This window comes from Mirounga leonina, unplaced genomic scaffold (assembly GCF_011800145.1).
Source record: "Mirounga leonina isolate KUSES-001 unplaced genomic scaffold, KU_Mleo_1.0 Mir_171, whole genome shotgun sequence".
NCBI lineage: Eukaryota > Metazoa > Chordata > Mammalia > Carnivora > Phocidae > Mirounga > Mirounga leonina.
Window position 1 is genome coordinate 21,531,359 of NW_023270436.1, and position 25,649 is coordinate 21,557,007.

Sequence of the window (25,649 nt, forward strand, 5' to 3'; positions counted from 1 at the left end):
ATCTATTTTTTAACAACAAAAAAACTTATTTCAGGAAATTGTTTGTTTCACAAACCTAGCCTCAGGCTAAAATTCTGAATCAACAAATGATTTACATTATTAATATGCTTTGTCTTTATTTAGCAACTTTTAATTTGCACTATAAAGACTGATTCCTCCTCAACAGTAAAAAAGGAAGATATAAGCAGTGATTTTCTCCTGGCTGCTTAACACACTGTATAGTCTGACCCCTCATTTAGATTTTCCCACACCACCCCAGGGCTGGGGGAGCATGGGCCCATTCCTGCATGTGGTCATCACCAGTCTGTCTTCTCACGCTTGACTATTGTCTGTTCTCTCCGACTTATTTCCCCCCCAGGACTGATGGCCCCTCACCCCAGTGAGATGGCCATGAGAGAGGAGGAGTTTTTTTCCCCAGGAAATAGGGGCAATTGCCTTTTCCCCAGGGAATGTGTCCAGCAGCTCTTGGTCAAAGCACTGTTGCTATAAACTATCTCTGGGGCACTCTAGGGTCCCCTCCCTCAGCACACTTCTGGGGAAAATGGCACTATAGTAATTCATGAGGACTTTACTTACCAAAAATAAATGGAGACAACCTAATAAAAAACAAACAACACATCTGTATCTTTGGGATAAATGCCTAGTAGCGCAATTGCTGGGTAGTAATGAAAATAAGGGTCACATGCACCCCAATGTTCATAGCAGCAATGTCCACAACAGCCAAACTGTGGAAGGAGCAGAGATGTCCTTCAACAGATGAATGGATAAAGAAGACATGGTCCATATATAAAATGGAATATTACTCAGCCATCAGAAAGGATGAATACCCACCATTTGCATCGACATGGATGGAACTGGAGGAGATTATGCTAAGTAAATCAAGCAGAGGAAGACAATTATCTTACTCATATTTCACTCATTCACTCATATGTGGAACATAAGGAATAGTGCAGAGGACCACAGGGGAGGAGAGGGAAATCTGAAGGGGGAGAAATCAGAGAGGTAGATGAACCATGAGAGACTATGAACCCCAGGAAATGAACTGAAGGTCTCAGAAGGGAGGGAGGTGGGGGCGTAACACGGTGATGGGTATTAAGGAAGGCATGTGTTGTGATGTGCACTGGGTGTTATACGTAACTAATGAATCACTGAACACTACATCAAAAACTAATGATGTACTATACAGTGGCTAACTGACCATAATAAAAAAAAAAAAAAAAAGAGGGCGCCTGGGTGGCTCAGTTGGTTAAACAGCTGCCTTCAGCTCAGGTCATGATCCCAGGGTCCTGGGATCGAGCCCTGCATCAGGCTCCCTGCTCAGCGGGGAGCTCTGCCTGCTGCTCTGCCTGCTTGTACACTCTCTCTCTCTGTCAAAATAAAATCTTAAAAAAAAAAAAAAGAAAGAAACTAAACCAAAAAAACCCAAAAAACAAACAAAAAAACAAGCTGTGATTTTATTTTACAATTCTTATTTCAGAGATATATACGAAATTAGAATCATTCCTTTACTATTCTAAAAATCATTGTTTTTATATAGGCTCATTTCACTTATTACTTTTCTTCATTATCTGGTTTAATTCCCATGCTTCAGTCAAGGAACATTTATGGCAGCTACTACATCATTAGTTTATTTATTTTTTTAAAGATTTTATTTATTTATTTGACAGAGACACAGCGAGAGAAGGAACAAAAGCAGGGGGAGTGGAAGAGGGAGAAGCAGGCTTCCCACCAAGCAGGGAGACTGATGCAGGACTCGATCCCAGGACCCTGAGATCATGACCTGAGCTAAAGGCAGCCGCTTAACCATCTGAGCCACCCAGGTGCCCCACTACATTATTAGTTTAATAACAGTTTTGTAACCTCAAATACTTAAAAAATTAAGCCATTTACCTTGTAGTTAATTTTAACTTTTGACTGATAAAAAGTTACTAGATAATAAAATTTAAGAATAAACATAGTATCAAATACTCATCCCTTTGTTCTATCATTATAGACTTAAATTCCAGAATACTGTGCCAACATAACCTTAAACCTCACAGTAAAAACTAGGTTTTAACAAGATATTCAAGAGAATTGCCTATATTACTGTCTTGCAATAAATCTAACATTCAGTAGCAAAAGACAGTTATAATTGATCACTATTTGCTTAATGATCATTCAAATCAAAGACCCGACTAGTACAATGTTTAAGAACATAGACTCTAGAGCAAGAATGCTAACTCACAGTCCAGGATAACTCAACTTCCTAGCCATGTGATCTTGAGCAAATTACTTAATAACCTCACTGTACCTCAGTTTCCTCATGTGTAAAATGGGAATAACATCAGTTATTCATGAGGTAGTTATGAGTACTAAATTAGTTAATATACAAAAAGGACTTAGAACAGTGTCTGACACCTAGTAAGCACAATACATTAGCTATAATAATCTGAAACCAATAGACCCTTATACTATGGAAGGAGCACTGCCTCCATACAACTACTCTACAATTTACAAGGTTCTTCCAAATACACCTAATGGAAAATTTTTTTTTAAAGATTTTTTATTTATTTATTTATTTGAGAGAGAGAGTGCATGAGCAGTGAGGGGCAGAGGGAAAGGGAGAGGCAGATACCCTGCTAAGCAGGGAGCCCGAGGCAGGACTCGATCCCAGGACCCTGGGATCATGACCTGAGCCAAAAGCAGATGCTTAATTGACTGAGCCACCCAGGAGCCCTGGAAATTCTACTTTTTTAATATAATTGGAATTTATGGCCAATTTCCTGAACAATTTTTATAAATGGTTTTCATAAATCTTTGTGGAGATTAGGAAGCTCTTGAATTTAACAAGAGCATTATTTGACAGAACAACTTTCAAAAATGATGTTAATACATAAGCTAAAACCATACGGATCCAAGAGAGCACTCAATACAAAAACATTACACGCAGAACAAAAGGAATTGTGGCAGTGTTTTAGTACTGTCTCAGGAAATTGTGCAACCTGCTGTAATACATTTTTCCTACCGATAAGAAACTACACACAAGGCCAAATGTCCAATAAAGGTGCCCGAATTCCAAAATCACTTTAGTAACATGCAAATTCCTGAGAGAACACACCCAGATGTGTAACCAGTTAACTCCAAAATAAAAGGTACTATCCCAACCCAAGTGCTTAGCCTTATTAAATATATATATATATATATATATATATATATATATATATATATATACACTCCTCAATATCAAATTACACTAACAAAGTATCAGGAAACTAAGTTTCTAGTCTCAGAGACAGGTCACCAGGAAAGTCTTATGGAGTTGAAGGTTTCCTCTGTTCTACAACTTGGCACAGTAATCTTATAAGCACATGAGGGTCAATGTGCTTGCATTAAAAATGCTTACACTTACACTTAAAAATGTCATTTACAAGCCAGATTATTTCAAAGAAAGTTCAGACATACATCCCAACATGATCATGTGACATTTAAGTCACAGAAACTTTCTCATCCCTCTTAATTTCAGAGTGTTTTCTACATAAATGCTTAGTGAACATTTTATTTTAGATAATGTAAAGACAGATTCTACAAATCTCAATTATTTCTCAAAATACATCTAATTATTGCAAAGTGTTAATAATTTAAATCAAAAGAATGAGAGAATATATGGACTTATTATTAGTTCGATCTATTTTTCCATATGCCTGAAATTATTTATACATATACATTCTATTTTAACTATTACCTCTGGATTTAGTTTGTCACTCCGTAAGACAGCTTTAGATGACAGGATCATCTTAGATGACAAGTATAACCCTGCTCATTTTACCATGTATCAGTGAAAACAAAAATGGGAAAGGGGTTAAATAAAGACTATAGGAGAATACCTCTGTTTTTTCTTTTAGGAAAATATCTTTAATGGCATTTTAAAAGATTAAGCATTTTTTTTTTTTTAAGAAGGTTCCATGCCCGGGCACCTGGGTGGCTCAGATGGTTAAGCGTCTGACTTCGGCTCAGGTCATGATCCCAGGGTCCTGGGATCGAGTCCCACATCGGGCTCCCTGCTCCTTGGGAGCCTGCTTCTCCCTCTGCCTCTCTTTCTCTGTCTCTCATGAATAAATAAATAAAATCTTTAAAAAAATAAAAATTAAAAAAAAGAAAAAGAAAAAAAAAAAGAAGTTTCCATGCCCAACATGGGGCCTGAACTCACAATCCCGAGATCAAGAGTTGCATGCTCCACCAACTGAGCCAGCCAGGTGCCCCTTTTCTTTTTATTTTCTACTTGATTTTTTTTTATGCCTATAGATATATTTCACATACCATAAAATTCATCCTTTTAAAGTGTGCAGCTCAGTGGTTTTTTATTTATTCACAGTTTTATAACCATTACCACAATTCTAATATTTCTATCACTCCCAAAAGAAGCCCCATACCCATTAACAGTCATTCCCCACTCCTCCCCAAGTCCCTGGCAAATACTAATCCACTTACTGTCTCTTTGGATTTGCCTATCCTGAATATTTCACATAAATGGAATCATACAATATGTGATCTTTTGTGACTGGCTTCTTTCACTTTTGCTTTCAAAGTTCATCTGTACTGTATCATGTGTTGATACTTTTTCCTTTCAAATGGCTGAATAATATTCCACTATATGAATACACATTTTGTTTATCCACTCAACAGTTCATTGATACACTTATGGGTTGTTTCCATGTTGGGGCTATTATGAATAATGCTGCCATGAACATTCATGTACAAGTTTCTGTGTGGATAAATGCTTTCATTTCTCTTGGATACACACATAGGAGTAGAATTACCGTGCCATATGGCCACTTCATGTTCAACATTCTGAAGAAATGTCAAAGTGTTTTCCTAAATGGCTGTACATTTTACATTCTCACCAGCAATGTTGTGAGGACTCCAATTTCTCCACATCCTTATCAACACTTATTATTATCTTTTTTACTTTTAAGCCATTCTAGTAGGTGTCAAGTGGTATCTCATTTTGGTTTTGATTTGCATTTTCCTGATGACTAATACCTTTTCATGTGTTTATTGGTCATTTGTACATATTCTTTGAGAAATGTCTATTCAAATACTTTGTCCATTTTTAATTAGGTTATTCTTTAATCATGAGTTGTTAGAGTTCTTTATATATGTATTTTTTAATTTTATTATGTTATGTTAGTCACCATACAATAAATACATCATTGGTTTTTGATGTGGTGATCCATGATCCACTGTTTTTGTATAATACCCAGTGCTCCATGCAGTACGTGCCCTCCTTAATACCCATCACCAGGCTAACCAATCCCCCCTCCCCCCTCCCCTCCAAAACCCTGTTTGTTTCTCAGAGTCCATAGTCTCTCATGGTTCATCTCTCCCTCCAATTCCCCCCTCCCCATTTTTCCCTTCCTTCTCCTAATGTCCTCCATGCTATTCCTTATGTTCCACAAATAAGTGAAACCATATAATTGACTTTCTCTGCTTGACTTATTTCACTTAGCATAATCTCCTCCAGTCCCATCCATGTTGATGCAAAAGTTGGGTATTCATCCTTTCTGATGGCTGAGTAATATTCCATTGTATATATGGACCACATCTTCTTTATCCATTCATCTGTTGAAGGGCATCTTGGCTCTTTCCACAGTTTGGCTATTGCAGACATTGCTACTATGAACATTGGGGTGCATATGGCCCTTCTTTTCACTATATCTGTGTCTTTGGGGTAAATACCCAGTAGTGCAATTGCTGGGTCATAGGGTAGCTCTATTTTTAAATTTTTGAGGAACCTCCACACTGTTTTCCAAAGTGGCTGTACCAATTTGCATTCACCAACAGTGTAAGAGGGTTCCCCTTTCTCCACAACCTCTCCAACATTTGTTGCTTCTTGCCCTGTCCATTTTTGCCATTCTAACTGGTGTGAGTATCTCAATGTGGTTTTGATTTGGATTTCCCTGATGGCTAATGATGATGAACATTTTTTCATGTGTCTGTTAGCCATTTGTATGTCTTCTTCAGAGAAGTGTCTGTTCATCTCTTCTGCCCACTTTTTGACTTGATTATTTGTTTTTGGTTTTTTTTAAAGATTTTATTTATTTATTTGACAGAGAGAGACATAGCGAGAGCAGGAACACAAGCAGGGGGAGTGGGAGAGGGAGAAGCAGGCTTCCCGCAGAGCAGGGAGCCCGATGTGGGGCTCGATCCCAGGACCCTGGGATCATGACCTGAACCGAAGGCAGACGCTTAACGACTGAGCCACCCAGGTGCCCCGATTATTTGTTTTTTAGGTGTTGAGTTTGAGAAGTTCTTTATAGATCTTGGATACCAGCCCTTTATCTGTAGTGTCATTTGCAAATATCTTCTCCCATTCTGTGGGTTGACTCTTTGTTTTGTTGACTGTCTCCTTTGCTGTGCAGAAGCTTTTTATCTTGATGAAGTCCCAAAAGTTCATTTTTGCTTTTGTTTCACTAGCTTCTGGAGATGTATCTTGAAAGAAGTTGCTGTGGGGAATGTCAAAGAGGTTACTGCCTATGTTCTCCTCTAGGATTTTGATGGATTCCTGTCTCACACTGAGGTCTTTCATCCATTTTGAGTTTATCTTTGTGTATGGTGTTAGAGAATGGTCGAATTTCATTCTTCTGCATGTGGCTGTCCAATTTTCCCAGCACCATTTATTGAAGAGACTGTCTTTTTTCCATTACATGTTTTTGCCTGCTTTGTCAAAGATTATTTGACCATAGAGTTGAGGGTCCATATCTGGGTTCTCTATTCTGTTCCATTGGTCTATATGTCTGTTTTTGTGCCAGTACCATGCTGTCTTGGTGATCACAGCTTTGTAATATAGCTTGAAATCAGGCAACGTGATGCCCCTAGCTTTGTTTTTCTTTTTCAACATTTCCTTGGCGATTCGGGGTCTTTTCTGATTCCATACAAATTTTAGGATTGTTCGTTCCAGCACTTTGAAAAATGTCACTGGAATTTTGATTGGGATGGCATTGAAGGTATAGATTGCTATGGGTAGCATAGACATTTTAACAATGTTTATTCTTCCGATCCATGAGCATGGAATATTTTTCCATCTTTTTGTGTCTTCTTCAATTTCTTTCATGAGTGTTTTGTAGTTCGTAGAGTATAGATCCTTTACCTCTTTGGTTAGGTTTATTCCGAGGTATCTTATGGTTTTTGGTGCTATTGTAAATGGAATCGTTTCTCTAATTTCTCTTTCTACAGTTGCGTTGTTAGTGTATAAGAAAGCAACTGATTTCTGTGCATTGATTTTGTATCCTGCCACATTACTGAATTGCTGTATGAGTTCTAGTAATTTGGGGGTGGAGTCTTTTGGGTTTTCCACATAAAGTATCATGTAGTCTGAGAAAAGAGAGAGTTTGACTTCTTCTTTGCCAATTTGAATACCTTTTATTTCTTTTTGTTGTCTGATTGCTGTTGCTAGGACTTCTAATACTATGTTGAACAACAGTGGCAAGAGTGGGCATCCTTGACGTGTTCCTGATCTTAAGGGAAAGGCTCTCAGCTTTTCCCCATTGAGGATAGAGTTCTTTATATATTCTTGACACAACTCCATTGTCAGATCATGATTTTCAAATATATTCTTCCATTATGTGGGATTTCTTCATTTTTTTTTTAAAACAAGGAAGCCATACGTGTATAAACTATTTATTAACAGATAAGGCCTACAGATTTATTTCTTCTTGGACATAGTCACAGTGCAGCCATATTGGCCTATGGTCTTGGTGTGCTGGCCTGGGACACAAAGTCCCCAGAAGTGACACAGCCCTCTGTGGGCTCAAATCTTCTTCATCCTAAGTCTTCATGAAGTTTGTTGTCCAGACCATTGGCCAGGACCTAGCTGTATTTTCTATCCTTCACATCATTTTCTATGTTCCAGAACCAGTCTGGGATCTTATACTGGTGTGGATTCTGCATAATGGTGATCACACATTCCACCTCACCCTCAAGGAGCTCTCCAGACCCCTTGGTGAGGTCAATGTCTGCTTTCCTCAATACCACATATCTTTGCCCCACACCCTTAATTGCAGTGATGGCAAAGGCTATTTTCCACCGCCCATCAATACTGGTGTTGAGTACTCACAAAATATGCTGGAATTCTCAGCGATCACTAAAAACATGGCAGTGGTTCTAGTGGAAGCATGCAGGCCTCCTTTGGAAGACCTCTTTTCACTTTCTTGATGCTGTCCTTTGACACACTAAGTGTTTAATTTTAATTAAGTCCAATTTATCTATTTTCTTTTGTTACTTGTGTTTTTGGTATTATATTTAAGAATTCACTACCTATGGGGCACCTGCCTGGCTCATTAGGTAGAACATGCAACTCTTGATTTCTGGGTCATGACCTCAAGTCCCATGTTGGGCATAGAAATTACTTAAAAAAAAATAAAATAGGGCTGCCTGGGTGGCTTAGTTGGTTAAGGGTCTGCCTTCAGCTCAGGTCATGATTTCAGGGTCCTGGGATCAAGCCCCATGTCAAGCTCCCTGCTCAGTGGGGAGTCTGTTTCTGCCCCTCTCCCTGCTCCTTCTCTCTCTCACTCACTCTCTCTCAAACAAATAAAATCTTTAAATAAATAAAATAAAAATCACTGTCTAACCCAAAGTCACAAAGATTTACTCCTGTGTTTTCTAAAAAGTGTTTTATTGCTCTTGCTCTTATGTTTGGGTCTTTGATGCATTTTGCGTTCATTTTTGTGTATGGTGTGAGGTAGGGGTTCAAATTCATTCTTTTGCATGCGGAAATCTAGTTGTCCAGCACCATTTGTTTTTTCCTTTGTTTTTGTTTTTGTTGGGTTTTTTTGGTTTTTTTAAGATTTTATTTATTTGACAGAGAGAGCAAGAGAGCACAAGCAGGGGGAACAGCAGAGGGAGAGGGAGAAGCAGGTTCCCCGCCAAGCAGGGAGCCCAATGTGGGGCTCGATCCTAGGACCCTGAGATCATGACCTGAGCCAAAGGCAGACACTTAACCATGAGTGACCCAGGCGCCCTTTCCAGCACCATTTCTTGAAAAGACCATTCTTTCCCCCACTGAGTGGTCTTCACACCATTGTTGAGAATCAACATAAATGTGAGGTTTTATTTCTGGACTCTCAGTTCCATTGATCTATGTTATTCTTATGCCAGTACCACACTGACTTGATTACTGTAGTTTTATAGATTTTAAAATTGGGAACTGTGGGTACCTAGGTGGCACAGTTGGTTGGGCAGCCGACTCTTGGTTTCAGTTCAGGTCGTGTTCTCAGGGTTATGGAATCAAGCCCCGCATTGGGCTCTGCACTCAGCATAGAATCTACATAAGACTCTCCCTTTCTCTTTGCCCCTCTCCCCAGCTCGCATGCACGTGCACTCTCTCTCTCTCAAATAAATAATTTTTTTTTTTAATTGGGAAGTGTGAGTCCTTTAAGTTTGTTCTTCTTTGTCAAGATTGTCTTGGCTATTCTGAGTACCCTATACTTCCACATGGATTTTAGGATCACCTTGTAGATTTCTGCAAAAAAGGCAGATGGGATTTTTATAGGGAATGCACTTAATCTGCACATCACTTGGGGAAATATTTCCATTTTAATACTGTTAAGTCGGGCGCCTGGGTGGCTCAGTCGGTTAAGCGACTGCCTTCGGCTCAGGTCATGATCCTGGAGTCCCAGGATCGAGTCCCACATCGGGCTCCCTGCTCAGCGGGGAGTCTGCTTCTCCCTCTGACCCTCCTCCCCCTCATGTTTTCTGTCTCTCATTCTCTCTCTCAAATAAATAAATAAAATCTTAAAAAAAAAAAATACTGTTAAGGCTTCTGGTCCATGAACATGGAATATCAAAATTAGACTTACTCTTATTTTAAAATTACATTCCTTAAACTGCTCAGTCCAACTGCTAAAACAAAATAACAAAAAACAAAACAAAACAAAAACCTCAACCCCAAAGAACTGAATCCACTCCAACTTTACTTGATGCTGGAGTTCAAAAGAAAGAAAAATGACCAGTTACATAGAGATCCCAACAATATTTTTTAGAATGTTTGCCCTTTAAATCTAACCATTACCCTCTTCTCCCCTCTCATTTCCACTTTCTACTTATTTGGCCGATTACTTTCCAATACATATTTTTCTTTTAGTCTATTCTATCATTACTTTCTCCTCCTCATCTTTCAAAAACTATTTTTTCTTGTGTCTAATCTAAAAATGAGCACTAATGACTTTCTATATGCATGATTTGGCAAAATATAACTATCAAGGTTAATTTGATTTTTCCTTTTATGATGACTAACGCTAGAGAACAATAATCTTAGTAATTTTCATCTTCATCAAAGTGATATTCTTTATGCAATTCTACAAGTACAATGAATATTAATAATAAATTTTTCCTACCAATTGCTGACCCAAGTCTACAGTAAGTTGAACCATTAGCATGGCAGTTTTTGAACTTCCACTATGGCAAACTTAGCCAATGATGGCATGGAAATGCCAAATGGATAATCATGGAATGGGAAGCCACATACAATAATATGCCTTCTCTTATTTAACAGTCAGAGCTAACCTATTTTTTTACTCTTGCAAAATGACAACAAAGTCAGGTTTTCTGTGTTACTTGGACCACCTACTATTTCTTAGCAATCCTGTTCTTTATCCACAAAATAGTACCACATCCTCATTATAAATCATCAATTATTTCTCAACTAGAATTTCAACAAATCACATTTCAGATTGCTACAGGTAACTTTTACACTATTAATCATTTAAAATAATGCATGTCAGGGGCACCTGGCTGGCTCAGTCAGTAGAGCATGTGACTCTTGATCTCAGGTCCATGAGTTCAAGCCCCACACAGGGCACAGAGCTTACTTAATTAAAAAAAAAAAAAATCCCACTAAAATAATAAATGTTTTTCAGACTGAAATATCCTCTCTTAGAGATGAGAGAGAGAAAGAGAGGAGGAGGAGGCAACAGAGGGAGAGAGAGAATCTCAAGCAGACTCCATACTGAGTGTGGATCCTGACATGGGGCTCCATCTCAGGACCCTGAGATCATGACCAGAGCCAAAATTAAGAGTCAGACACTTAACTGACTGAGCCATCCAGGCACCCCACACTTTTATTACTTTTAATAATACTTACAAATGCACTGTTGAATACCTATGTAGTAGCCTAGATTTAGCAGGCCTTCACAATACAACTGTGTGGTGTGAGAGACTCTTTTACTATTCTTCAAGCACTCACAGGGATGTCTTAGATCACAGAAAAGTAAGAGAGACAGGAAGAGGTTTGAGGTTTTTGCTTGTGGCTTTTCTTTGTGGGTTTTGGGTTTGGGGGAGGGTGGGTTTGTCTATGCTTTGGGGTTTGTTTGCAGGGTTTTTTTTATTTTGTTTGTTTGGGTTTGGTGTTTTGTTTGCTTTCTGTTTTTTGGCCTGCTTTTAAATGTAGTTATTTAGCAGAAGAAGATAAACAACAAATATCAAATCCCCACCACATGTAAGGCATTGTTCTTAGTATCTATCAACATTTTCTTTAACAGTTCTTTGGGATGGAGATTACCGTTCCATTATACATACAGGAACACTGTGATGTATAACAGTGAAGATTGTCAAAACTCTTACAACTAGTAAGTAGAAGAGCCAAAACCTAGAAACTTGAACAGACTACCACTAAATGATGAGATTAAAAGACTTATCCAAAACTCAACTATTTTTCTTCTACAGACTAGCAATGAACTAGTGATAAACAATGACAATATGAAATTAAAAAACAAAAACAAAAACAGTTCCATATAGAATAGCATCACGTAAAATATAATACTTAGGAATAAATTTTTGAAAGAAGTGCAAGACTTGGACCTGAAAACTACAAAACACCATTGAAAGGACAGATTAAACACAGTCTCTATAAAAATCCCAGCTAATTTTTGGCAAAAATTTAAAAACTGATCGTAAAATCCATATGTAAGGGACTGAGAAAAGCCAAAACAGCCTTGAAAAAAAACAAAGTTACAAATACATTTAATTTCAAAACCTATTACAGAGCTACTATAATCAAATAGTTTTGTACTGGCATAAGGATAGACAATAGAACAGAATTGAGAGTCCAAAAGTAAAACCTAACATATAGTCAGCTGGGTTTCAATAGGGTGCAAAGACCATTCAATGGGATAAAAACAATCCTTTCAATATATAGTGCTGGGACAACTGGATCACTACATGCAAAAGAATGAATTGGGTCACTACCTGACACCACACACAAAAATTAACTCAAAATGGATCAAAAACCTAAATATAAGGGCTAAAAACAGAAAATTCTTAGAAGAAAGCATAGGGGTAAATCTTCATGACCTTGGATTTTGCAATGGATTCTTAGCTATGACACCAAAAGCATGAACAACAAAAGATAAAACAGATAAATTGGACTTCATCACAATTAAATTTTTTTTTTTCTGGCAACAAAGTACATTATCAAAAAAGTGAAAGACAACATACAGGAGAAAATATTTGTGAATCAAATATCTGACTAGGGTTTAGTATCCAGAATATTTAAATAACTCCTACAACTCAATATAAGACAAATAACAATTAAAAAATGGACCCAAAAAATGGACAAAGGATTTTAAGACATTTCTCCAAAGAAGATATACAAATGGCCAATAAGCACCAAAAAATATCCCCAACATCATTAGTCATCAAGGAAATGTAAATCAAAATTGCAATGAGATACCATTTTATACCTACTAGGATGGCTAAGGTTAAAAAAAAAAAAGAAAAAAAGACAATAACAAGTATTGGCAAGGATGTAGAGAAACTGGAACCCTCATAATTTGCTGCTGGAGGGCGCCTGGGTGGCTCAGTTGGTTAAGCGACTGCTTTCAGCTCAGGTCATGATCCTGGAGTCCCTGGATCGAGTCCCTCATCAGGCTCCCTGCTTGGCAGGGAGCCTGCTTCTCCCTCTGACCCTCCCCCCTCTCATGTGCTCTCTCTCTCTCGTTCTCTCTGTCTCAAATAAATAAATAAAATCTTTTTAAACAATGGATAAACAAAATGTAGTATATCCATTCAATGGAATATTACCCAGTAAGAAAAAGGAATGAAGTACTTATACATGCTACAACACGGATGAACCTTAAAAATCATTGGTCTAAGTGAGAAGCCAGACTACATATTATAAGATTACATCATGTGAAATGTCCAGAATAGCGAAATTTGTACAGACAGAAAGTAGGTTATTGCTAGCAGGTGGGAGAAAAGTGAACAAGGAATGTTAATGTGTATGGGATTTCTTTGAAATATGATGAGCAGATAATGGTGATGTTGGACATATAGTGAATATTCACTATAAACCATGAAATTGTACATCAAAACGGTTGATTTTACAGTAGGTGAATTATACCTCAAAAAAGCTGGGTTTGTTTTGTTTTCTTTTTAAGACACTTAAAAAAAGTGATGGGGAATGTAATATACTGCACGGTGACTATAGTTAATAATACTGAATTGTATATTTGAAAGTTGTTAAGAGAGTAAATCTTAAAAGTTTTCATCATAAGAAAAGAAACTAATTATGTGATGACAGATGTTAACTAGACTTATTGCTGTGATCATTTTGCAATATATACAAATATTACATCATTATGTCCTAGATCTGAAACTAATGTTATATGTCAATGGTATCTCAATTAAAAAAAAAGAATTTTTAAAAAATCCAAATAAACTGCAAAAATGACACACAGAATAAAACATCTAATTTTTCTATTTTTCTTCAGATGCAATCTCAACTTCTAAAGTCTTGTCTTTCTATATATTTATTTTTCCACTCAAAAAAAACCAGAAATGAAATCAACTCTTGAAATTCAAAAAACATGAAAAAAACAGCCCCTGAAATATCAATAACTTTCAAACAATTCTATTTTAGCACTGACTCTGAACTAAACATAAATCTCAATTTCAAAATATTACATAAAAACTACAAATACTCAGGTCTAAGCAAATTGCCAACTTTTCTGAATAAACAGTAATTCACATTTGCTTTGATAAAATGTAAATATTTACCTGCCTTGAAGGAAAAAAATCCTATAAGCCTAGTGTTCCCAAATGAAGAGAAAGAAGCATGCATTTTTAATTCAGGTTTTGTTTTATAATTACTTTTAACCTAGCTAGGGTATACATAGTTGATGGTTTACACTAAGCAATGTATACTCTGATTTTGCCTAGAACATACTGAAAACATGGCAATATAAACACTCACAGAAGTTGGGACGAGAGAAAAAAATCACATTTTACAGTAAATCTCACAGAGATATTAATCTCAAAAGCTCCTGAAAATGTCTCAAGAGCTCCTATTTTGGAAACTCTCTAAGTTATTCAGTCTTCTTACAAATACTGAATGACCATCTACCATGTGCCAAGCAGTGCGCCTGGTACCAGGATGCCATGGTGAGCTATAAACAGAACAGGTCCCTGATCGCTGGAAGCTTACTCTAAAATAGTGCCTGTCGAATCTGCCTGATCATAACAACTTGAGAGTTTGTTAAAAATTCAAAATCTGGTCCTCTGCCTTGGAGAGTTTGAGTCTGTGGCCTGGGAAGAGTTGTGACGCCAGCATTTTTATCAAGCTACAGATTATTCCTATGCCTGGGCAGTCTGGGGAGCCAAATCCTCAGGGCCATCCCATCTCATCCGCTGAGAGCCACACCTCCAAAGTCCATTTTGCTCAGCATCCTTCACCCTGACCGATACCCCAAAGACACTACGAAGCTGGGGTGGATGTCAAGCATCCCCAAATCACTCTGTGCTGAGACACCGCCAGACTTGGTTCCTTCCAGGGACCGACAGCTTACTCCCTGTGATTCCACCTGGGGCTGTCTGCACCTGAGTCTCTCAGGGCAGCACCGACACCTGCCTCCAAGCGGCTGCCATCTACCTCTCCCGTGGGCCCTGGGCCGGGGCAGCCGCCGCCCCGCTAAGGCGAAGGCAACAGTGGAGACGTGGTGCTCATTAGGCGCCGACTGTATACCCCCCCAACCCCCCCGCGCGCGCGCACACATACTCTATCCGAAACCAGCCGGGCTGGCGGCAGACCGAATCCCGCCGCAGAGCGGCGCGAGGCAGGACAGCTCGAACCCGGACGGTGGGGCGGGTTCCGCCTCGCGGCCGCTCGTCAGCTTCCAAGGCCCGGCCCGGCTCGCACCGACGGAGTTTCACAAAGAAAGTCTCCCGGCCCGCGCCCCTCACGCACTCACCGGCGCTGGCGCCGGCGGCGACTCGGGCTCCCGCCGCCTACGGCTCCGTGCCGGGGTCGGCCCCGGTGCTGGCTCGGGCGCCGGCGGCGGCGACTGCTCCATCCCCGCGGGGCCCGGGCCGCGTCCGCCTCGAGCTAACGGTCCCGCCAGCTAGGCGCGCGCGCCGGACCCGCGCGCCATGTTCCCGCCGTACCGCGCGCCGCCGCGGCAACCCACACCACCCCCCCACAACCGCGCACGCGCGCACTCGCCGCACCAGCTCCCCGCGCGCCTCCGCGGGTCCCCCCAACCGCGCAAGCGCGCACTCGCCGCGCCCCTTCCCCGTGCGCCCCGCCTCGCGCCCTCCGGAGCCGGCCGCTGTTCCCGGCGTCGCGGCCACCCCCTCCGCACCCGTCCGGCCTGGCTGGCGCGCTCGCCGTTCTGGACTTGGCGCCGCCGCCTGCCGCCTGCCGCCTGCCGCCCTGCAGACGACACCCGGGCAGGCCCCTGGGCAACTGCTCTACATTGCCCCATATACTTCACAGGTCACGCCGGCCTTGCGGCGAGGGTCTGAGCCGGGAGGGAATTACCCCCAAGAAGTGCCGGGGAAGATCGCTACTAAGGTGATGAGATCCCCGTCATGGAAGTATGCAAGCACGTGCGCGAGAGTAAGTGGCACAGTGAATGCCCATGTCCCTGGGACAGCCAGACTCAGTGGAGAACCTGAGGTCGAGTCCCACATCTCCTCTAACCTTTGCGTGATTAAGGTCAGGTCTCTAGGGGCCTGTTTCTCCTTAATCAGGAAGGCCGATAACTAAGGTGTGTTGGGAGGACTCAAACAATCAGGATGGTGTCAGCACAGCTCCTAGTACTGAATGGTTATCAGGTGACAAGACCTAAGTAGTTTTGTGTACTGGTTAAAACCAAAGGCTCTAGGGAAGGGAAATCTCAGTTCAAGTCTGGCCTCCACCTCTTGCAAACTGGGAAACCTTTAATAGGTCACTTGACTGAAGCAGAAAGCCTTGATTTCTAAATCAGCAAATGAGAAAGTGGCAATAATACCTCACAGGGTTGAGGGGAACTCTCAGATGATGCACGTCCCTCCTTGAGCACGCCTGGCAGCACCACACTTTCCAGGCTTCACTGGTATAATTCTGGCCCTTTCCTTCCAAGACTCCTAAAAGCTTAATGAAAGGGGCTCTGCTCCCAAACTCTGTGGTATAATTAGCTGGGAGGGGTTCACTCAACCTTGGGGCTGTAAGGACTGTTACTTCCCACATCTTCCCTTTCCATTCTCTGCCCCAAACCTCTCTGAAAACCCTAAAGTTGGCAGAAAAACAACAGCAGCGAATGTTTTTCCCTACAAGAAAAAAAAAATCTCCAAGGGTCTCTCGGAGTTTGTAAATGGTTGAATTTATTAATTTGACCTTTTCCAGATACTAGTGACAGTAATAATAATAATTCAACCTGGAGTAAGAAAAGAAACAAACTGAAAAGTCTTGGGGTGGTAGCTCACTTCAGGCATAGCTGGATCCAGGTGCTCAATGACCCAAATCTTGAATCTTTCAGCTCCCTTTCTCTTCGATGACTTCTCATGCAAGCTCTCCAGTGTCCCAGGCAGCACCTAGCTCATATCTGACCAGGAAAACAGGAGCTGTTTGCCAATAATTCCAGCCAGTCTCAGGGCTGACTTTCATTGCAATTATTTAGGTCAGAAGTCCCTACTTGAGCCAATCACAGCAAGATTGGCCAAACCCGGCTATACTGAGCCCCTCTAGAAAGGGGGTGGGGCCAGGATGAGTGGGAGGAGGGATACCTCCCCCAGAAAAAGTGATGCAGTTATCACAAGAGGCATCAGATGAGGATAGGCCAAATAAAAGGTGTCCACTGCACCTATCTAGGCATGCAGCAGGTCAACCATGGAACAACATGCCTGTTCTACAGGAGTGGCAGTTACTTCAGGCACTGGGAAATGCCCCTCCACCTCTGCTCCCACCATCCACCTAGTCCTGACATTTCCCACGTTAGGTCAAAGGCATCTCAATTATCTGCCAAACTTGTGTGTGCCCCCGCCACCCCAGAAACTGAACGGATATTATGTCCCTGCTCAAGATTTTTCCATGGCACCCTTTGGCTACTTATATGTGATCCTCCCACACTTTAAGGATGGAAGGCAACACTGATAGATCCTTATCACACACCAGGCACTTTAAATGACATTCCCCCATTCAATCCTCACAAACACCATATGAGGCTGCTACTCTTACTGCACCCACTTTATAGATAAGGACATAAAAGTTCAGCAATTTCAAAGCCAAAGTCAGGAAGTGCAGAGAGCTCAGATTGGCACAGTATTGTTTTTACCACTAATGTTGCCATCCCAGCTCCATTTGCTCATTTTTTCGAAGTCCTGGGCCCACCTCCAGGTAGGAGGCTAGTGGGAGGAGCTCCACCAGGGAAGGAAGACCTTGTACCCCTTCAGCTTCATAGTCGGGGGGCAGGCAGACATTTAGCGTTACCAACTCCCCCTTTCCTCCATAACTTCATGGGATAAGGGAAAAGAACTGCCTCAAAAGAAAACTGGAGTGAGGTCAGGAAGAAGTGTATGCTGGATGGCCCCAAATAAGCAGCTGACATCTTAGTTTCCTATGGCCTCTATTACCACAAATTGGGTGGCTTAACACAGATTTGTTCTTATAGTTTTGTAGTTCAGAAGTCTGAAATCATTTCCACTAGTGAAAGTCAAGGTGTAAAGGACTAGTCCCTTCAGGAGAGAGACTGAGGGGGAGAATCCATTTCCTTGCCTTTTTTCAGCTTCTCATGGCCGCCTGTATCCCTTGGCTTGTGGCCCCTTCTTCCCTCTTCAAAGCGGCTCACTCCATTCTAACTCTGACTCCTTCTGTGTGTGTCCCTCTCAAACATTGTGATGACACACCCGTCCCAGAATGCCACACAGAAGAGACAGGATAATCTACCCATCTCAGGATCCTTAATCATATCTGCAAAGTCTCTTTTGCCACGTAAAGGAACATATCCATATTCTGGGGATGAGGATGAGGTCATCTTTGGGAGCCATTATTCTATCTACTATGGTCGGTATAATCAGAGGGAGCGAATATAAAGTGCTCTGGAAACGGAGAAGGGCTGGTTGGCTCTGCCCCAAGAGGGGAAAAATGCCCTAAGAAACCACAGCCTTCACATTAAATATTCAAATGAGCTAAAAACCCATCTAACTTGGCAATCTCCACCTCATTCTTTTAAATATGCAAACCACTTAAATCCCCATCTAGCCCCACCAAGCCCCTGCTCACACACACACACACCAAGCCAGCCAAGCCTCAGAATGCTTGCACACCCTTCTAAAGGAAATTGCCAGCCACCACCCAACTGCCCACGGCAACAGCTGTGTACCCCGAGGCCCTGGCTGGCTCATCAGTGGCATCAGAACCAAGGCATTCAACTCATGGCATGACCAGTGAGCTATAATGTGGCCTACTCTCAACCAGCCAAAGATAGAAGCAAAATCAGTGGGTCAGAAAGAGACAAGAGGAACCAAGCATTACAGCTGCCTGGGTTCCTGATGGATCCCAGGCCAGACATCTAACCTTGAAACAAATCCCCTTTATCATGAAGTAACCTAAATGAGCTTCTGTTCTTGCCACCAAGGTGTCCCAACTTACACAGATCATGGGGCTGTACCCTCTCACAATAACTGAACACACTGGCATTCAGGATTTAGATATCAGTCTCTTGTGGTTTTGTCAGCGTGAGTCAGCATTCCTGAGTCTGACTGTATATGAGCCTGAGAAGATGAGGAATATTAGAATCAGGAAGACCTGGGTTGGGTCCCATCTCTGCCACTTGCTATGTGACACTGGACAAGTCAACTTATTCCTTCATCCTGGGTTCCTCACCTACAACATTAGGGCAGTCAGAGGACTTATATACCATAGCATCACTGTGAGGACTGGACAAGATCAGCCAAGGGAAGGGCTTTATACAGGGCTTCCTTGGTTGTCGTTGGCTCAACATGAAATGCCCACATGCCTCATTTGCATTTCCAAAATCCAAACAGCTTTGAAACCTGAGAGTCATCCATAACTCCTTTGACAGAAAAGTGACCTGCACTGACATGAGGCACTTATAGTCTTCTCTAACCCTTTTATTGTGAATATTTGCTGCAAAAGTATTTAAGTGCTTAGTTTTAGGACTCTACTGGGTGTTACAAATAATAGAGTTGATGTGCCACGTATCCTTCCTAAAACCAGGAAAATTTCAAATTTGACAACCGTTTTGGTCCTATGGTTTCAGTGACGATGGACCTGTACCTTTATGCAGGTGAGGTGAGAATTTAAAACTGGCCTGTGGTATATGGTACCAAGGTACCTCCCATCTCATGAAGACTTTGGTGACTAGCCAGTCTCTACAAACCACCCCAATCTCCAACTTTCTAAAGGGTCTTTCGAATTTGTATGCAGCTTGCCCAGGCTGAGACCAGGGATACCCACCTGGTTCCAGCCAACACAGAACAGCAGACAAAAAGCACAAAACTGCAAATACGCAAAAAAGGTGTGCCGCTAAAGAGCTCATCATCAAACAGAAGCCAAAGCCCAGGTTCCACTAGGTTTGGAATTGTGTATTGATGATTGTGAAAAAGCAACCACCCCCCCAATTAAAATAAACTATAAAAAACAGATTTAAAGAAAATGGCAGCAGGTTCAAGAAGGCAGGTTTCTTTCGTGTTCAACCAAAGTTCACGACACAGCAGCACACACAGCCAGACGCTTTGTGGTGTCAGCATCCTCTGCTTCCCCTTCAAGAAGCCGCTTTTGACTTGTGGAAGGCTGCAAGTAAAAAGGGAGAAATGCTCAAAGAAAACCACTGGCTTTAAGATTATCAAAGTGTCCCACTACACTTCCAGTACATTTGGAGCATTTCATGTGAAACTTCTAGTACCAAGAATTAGGAGTCGTCCCCCTTGACATCTGAACCCCCACCACACCTGCCCAGAACTCAGACATGCTTATTGAACGGACATTGCTCTCCCTTGTGGCTTCTGACCACTTGATGGATACTGAAAGCAAGCAGCATAAACACCCTCCCTCCTCTCTGTACTCTCCTCCTAAATTATGAAGTTTAAAGGAACTACAATACCTCTTGCTGGGAGCCCCAAATCTTGCTCTTTTGTGGGAAGACCATCTTTTTTGTCTTTGTTTCCCATTCATAAAGTTTCGAGGGGACAGTGGGGAGGAGGGTATTATTCATCAAAAGAAGGCAGGATAGGAATGAAGAGATATTAACTAATCCTAACAAAGAACCTTGGAAGAATAACATTATTAATCAATAAATAATCAATCACTTGTCCAGATTATAAATTTTCAACAAGTTTAAATTTGAACTTCTAATACAGTCTTCCAATTTTGCCTTGCAGGAGACCTCTTGAATGACAATCCCTGACTATGCTTCTTTAATGCATCAAACATACTCTTCTTATTAAATCTTCTAAGGGTGCTAGAGCAGATCGAGCTGAAACAAAATATCTACCACATTATTCCAAAAAAATATTAAGCAATTGCTACTAAAGAGACCTTTCAAGCTCATTCTCCTTGCTCATGAGCTCTTTAAAACTTAGCCTACATTTAACGACCATCATCTGGAATACCTGGGCCGGGACTTGGGGTAGAGCCGTTGGCTTATTTTCTTCAAAAAGTAGATTCTGAAATTTTCTCTTCATGTCCTCATCCTGTGAAAAAATGAAAAAAAAAAAAAAAGAAAGAAAGAAAACCTAAGTAGACTGTGTCTGAAGGAAAGAACGCTCCTAAAAAGACAGGGCCGGGTTGCCCCTGGAAAGAAAAAAGTGGGTAAGGACACCCAGTCTGTCCACCAAAAGGCAGGGTCTTGCTGAGGCTCCAGGAGGTAATGGGCCATGCGCTCCTCAGCTCTGCCTTCCAGGAGCACTCTAATCGGCAGTCAATGCTCAGCTGACACTGGCTAAATCAAACCCACATGCCCTCAGTGGGTCAGAGAGAACCACAGACGTTAGCAGTCAACAGACTTTCAGAACCAGCATCCCAGATCCTGAGAAAGGGTAATCAGGAAGCCAGAGGCTGGGACTGGCTCAGTCCCCTGAGAGCGGACTCCATGAAGCTCCCCAGATCTTTCCAGGAGGTGTCCCCTCCCCATGCCAACACTAAGACCATTTACTAGGGCCACCCTAACAAAGCAACCCAGCACCCCAGAAAATGCTCCCAGCAAGTACTACACAAGTCACCAGAAGGACCTGAAGCCCACAATATCCCAGAGCTAATGAGAAAGGAAGACAGATGAACAGACCACAGCATTACAGGTGTTTTGTGCTGCTAGAGGGAGAAGGTGGGGGGGGGGGGGGTGCATATGTGCATAGAGAACTCCTGCCCAGATGTCTATGAGGATAATTCCCACCTCTATGAATGTTACTTCTGCAGGGTTCAAGGATTTGCATCTAGGAATCCTGAAAAGTAACCTGGTGCAGCTCTCCCCCCCTTCAGAAAGGTGAAACATCCCATGACTAGGACGGGGCCAGCTGGAAGCCCAGCTCAGCCACTCAAAAGTAGCGTGTGCACAAGACAGACCCACAGCTGCCTGATTCTAAAGCCCCATGTACCTTCCCACCCAACCTCCTCCCATTCCTCCCACTAAGCCAAGAGCACCACAGTAGGTGGGGACATAGGGCATAGGAGTGAAGGCCTCCAATATTCAGCAGTTGGTATGTATAGAAAAATTGCACTGCTTGAGAATTAACTCACCTGCTCTATATCTAGTGGCTGAATCACCTGCTTCCAACACAGTTTATTGCATCACTCAGTGTAGCGCCCCACTGCCCATTCTGAGAGCACCACGTTCATCTGGATTCTGCTCCACAATCTCCCTTAGGATCTCACTTCCTACACTATGCCACTCTCAAAATTCCTTCCCCTCTTTCCTCCTATTCCTGCTCACAACCTCCACCGGGAATGCCCTCCTTGCTATCCTGCCCATCCATCTCACCCACCTTTCTCATTCACTCAGTGAACAACTACTTCCTCATCGGCCTTAGATGCCAGGCACTGTAAAAGGCAAAGGGGCCTCCATATAGAGGGACTCAATCAACAATAAAAATGCGGTCCCCCATTGTGACTAAACTGTGTCCACCTCTGCCCCCGAAATTCAAATGTTGAAATAGTAATCCCCAAAGACTATTTGGAGACAGGGCTTTTAAAGAGGCAATTAAGTAAAAATGAGACTATTAAGGTGAGGTTCCAATCCAATATGACTGATGTCCTCAGAAGAAGAGAAAGAGACACCAGGGATGTGAGTACAGAGAAAAGACCATGTGAGGACAGAGAGAATGCAAGGAGAGACGCCTCAGGAGAAACCAAATGCACCAACACCTTGAAATCGGGTCTTCTAGCCTCCCGGACTGTGAGGAAACAAATTTCTATTGTTTAAGCCAACCCGTCTGGGGTATTTTGTTATAGCAGCTCGAGCAAACTAATACACCCACGTCATCCCCAGGCCACTCAGCCTTTAGAAGCTCTTCATATTGTGTGAACCTGTGAATACCTGAAACCCAAGAACCGTGACCCTATCTCATTCTGAGGATCCCCCCTATACTCTACACCTACCCCTACTGCTGCGTGTATCCCACTGTCCTGCTGTGACTATGGTCGGGGTTGTACCCACCCAGACTGTCAGCTCCCCAAGGCAAGGACTTATCTTACTCTTCTTCGCATCCCCAGTACCTAAGTGTTGACACATGAGCTCATTAACCGTCCTCTGAAAGAATGAACGCATAAAGAAATGAAAGCACACAGCAACATGCCATATGGCAGCTCTTTAAGACAGCCAGACAGAACTGCCCACAAGCCTATTTAGGCCTATATTTAAAACAAGTCATCGGGAAGCCTGGGTGGTTCAGTTGGTAAAGCGTCTGACTCTTGATTTTGGCTCAGGTCATGATCTCAGGGTCATGAGATCGAGCCCCGCATCAGGCTCCACGATCATCACAGAGTCTGCTTGTCCCTCTCTGGCTGCTCCTACCCCACTCATGCTCTCTCTCTCAAATAATAAAATATTTTAAAAAATGATAAATTAAAAAAATAAAACAAGGCATCAATTAGCAGTAATATTGAAAAAGGAGCTCATTATATACCACAGGTAGCAATGTGTATCTGCAAACACCTTTCTCGGAGATGTCTACAGTCTACTCAAAAATTTAAATTGTAAAATGCCTCAAAGGCAAGCAGGAAAGAGTTCTCGATTTCAGAAAGTGAATATGAGGCCAAAGAGTGGATGTTATAGGGGTGTCAGAGGATGATATAAAGGATGTTCCCCCCGCCCCCAAAAAAAGGATGTTCCCCAAACTGAACACTGTTAAGAGCAAAAGAGACTGGAACTCACATTCCAAACACTCAGTCCAGGGCCAGAGCCACAAAGCCATTTGGCTTCTTCAAAAACACTGAAATTCCCCAAAATAAAACCTAAGCTATCACTAGCAGATGATTAACACAGGCAGTGTCTGCATTCTTGTCCTCACTGTGCTCATTCCACCTTTTGCAGCAAAAACAAAATGTGGACAAGAGTATTCCAGTGAGACCACTGTGGCAGAACTGAACCTCACCTTTTCCTCAGTTGTTAGTAACAGTTTTCTTCTGAGACAAACAGAACAAGAAAAATAGGTTACGCACGTTCGTGAATTGCAGGCGGCTACAAACCCTGTTCCCTGGCCTAAATGGCAAGCTCCATTTTTTTTTTCCCCAAGACTAGCACAGCTCCTCTAAGTCCACATCTGGCCCCAAGAGTTTCCCTATTAGGGCACATAAAAAGAGCCAAGAGGCATGTTTTTCTTTTTCATCAAAATTAAATCCCCACATGCAAAGGCACCCTTGTTTCCAAATTCCTTTTCTCCAGGGTCCTGCTGTTTTAAATCTGTGTGGTCTATTAAGTGCTAAATCATCTGACAGATTTCTTCTGGGGGGAGACTGCTGTTTCCAGGGCAATAACCCAAACAAATATATCTACTTTTTTTTTTTCTTTTAAGGATTTGTTGTTCTCAACCTGAGCTGGCCTGAGCATAACTGTTAGGTATGGAGGGCTGGAAGAGAGAAAGAATAGGGACAGTCTTCCAGAGTCCCAGGAGCACAATACTGAGACTGGACGGCCTGGATGAGTTTCTGGGCTAGTAATCCCCAGAGTACTTGAGCCTCTAGCTCAAGCTAGCTGGTTAAGTTCCCCATCCCCACAGGAAACAGACCAAATGGAAATTAACAAAAAGGGATATGGCTGTGCTGAGTGGAACTGCACTTAACAGAAGGCCTGACATCCATCAGAAAACCTGCCCCACGCTGTAGCTAGTTCTAAAACCAAAGATCAGTCCAGCAAAGCCACAAAGGACTTGCAAGTCTGGCAGCTAGAATGAGGTCAGGGTATAATCCAACAACAGCCACAATGCCCTGGCAGGGACACATAGATAATACAGACTTGAAAGGTGCATTAATGGCATGTTTACTCACCAAGAATAAGTGGGACCCTATATGCCCAATCACATAGGCTTAAGAAATAACCAGATCCTCCCCCAGAGAAGCTGCCCTCCTCCTCCTCCTTCCCCGGCTCCCCTGACTTCAGGCTGAAGACAGCTGGGATGCAGCCCATCCCACCTGTTTGAGGGAAGAGGCTAGCACAGGTGGGGGTGGCGGTGGAGGTTCCGAGCTAGAACCACTTCTCAAAGTACCACTGCCGAACTGCAGACTCGGGGAACCCAAGTGGGACTAGGACAGGCCATAAAGTGAGCTGTCCTGGGATCCCAGGAGCCACAAGTTAAGTTGAAAAGGTTGTACCCAAAGACACACCTACACTCATGAACCATATACACACAGAAACATACCCGAGACACCTAAGCTCATTCTAAAGCAGGTGCATTAAACAGTCTCAACAAAGCGGCCACGTTTCCAACTTCTTCCTTTATCCCTCAGGCACAGCTAAGAGCTGCCTATATAGTTTATGCCAGCAAGCACTGTCCCATACCCACCTGAAGCCACGGGTGTCTTAGGGCTTCCTCTGTCGTAAAACGCACCTTTGGATCCACTATCAACAACTTCTTAACAAGGTCCAGAGCTAAAACAATGATAATCAAATATCAAATCATAGTGGAAAGGGTAGATACATTAAGTCAGCAAAATTAAAGCATGCCAGAATGACAGGCCAACATCCAGAAAGAGAGAGAGGCTAAAGTCATCGCAAGTCAGCAGGTGTGGGGGGCAGGGACCCCCTCCCCCGCAGTCCCTCTCACTGTCTGTCTTCAGAGCTCTCGGAGAACACCAGGAATGACCACAATGCCCCCCATCTCCCTTTGCTCACACATCACCACCTCTTCAACGCTCCCTGTTCCCCATCTCGTTGCTGGACTCAAGTTCAAACTAATTAAATCTGAACTTC

At 42.3% G+C, this 25,649-nt stretch overlaps 2 protein-coding genes and 1 pseudogene across 9 annotated transcripts in view; all 3 read right to left on the minus strand.

The window, feature by feature from the left end:
* Nucleotides 1-15,446, minus strand: part of TTC28 (tetratricopeptide repeat domain 28) — a 628,656-nt gene extending 613,210 nt beyond the window's left edge. For both annotated transcript variants that reach the window (XM_035017265.1, XM_035017264.1), the window contains exon 1: nucleotides 15,219-15,446. In XM_035017265.1, coding sequence (XP_034873156.1) covers nucleotides 15,219-15,320 — 102 coding nt within the window. In that variant the 5' untranslated portion in view covers nucleotides 15,321-15,446. The remainder of the gene's footprint in view (nucleotides 1-15,218) is intronic.
* Nucleotides 7,487-8,687, minus strand: LOC118018304 (annotated as a pseudogene).
* Nucleotides 15,447-19,812: 4,366 nt separating the features above from the next.
* CHEK2 (checkpoint kinase 2) overlaps nucleotides 19,813-25,649 on the minus strand; it is an 84,908-nt gene continuing 79,071 nt past the window's right edge. For all 7 annotated transcript variants that reach the window (XM_035017271.1, XM_035017270.1, XM_035017273.1 and 4 more), the window contains 3 exons: nucleotides 25,243-25,328; nucleotides 20,860-20,940; nucleotides 19,813-20,041 (listed from right to left, as the gene is read on the minus strand). In XM_035017271.1, coding sequence (XP_034873162.1) covers nucleotides 19,952-20,041; nucleotides 20,860-20,940; nucleotides 25,243-25,328 — 257 coding nt within the window. In that variant the 3' untranslated portion in view covers nucleotides 19,813-19,951. The remainder of the gene's footprint in view (nucleotides 20,042-20,859; nucleotides 20,941-25,242; nucleotides 25,329-25,649) is intronic.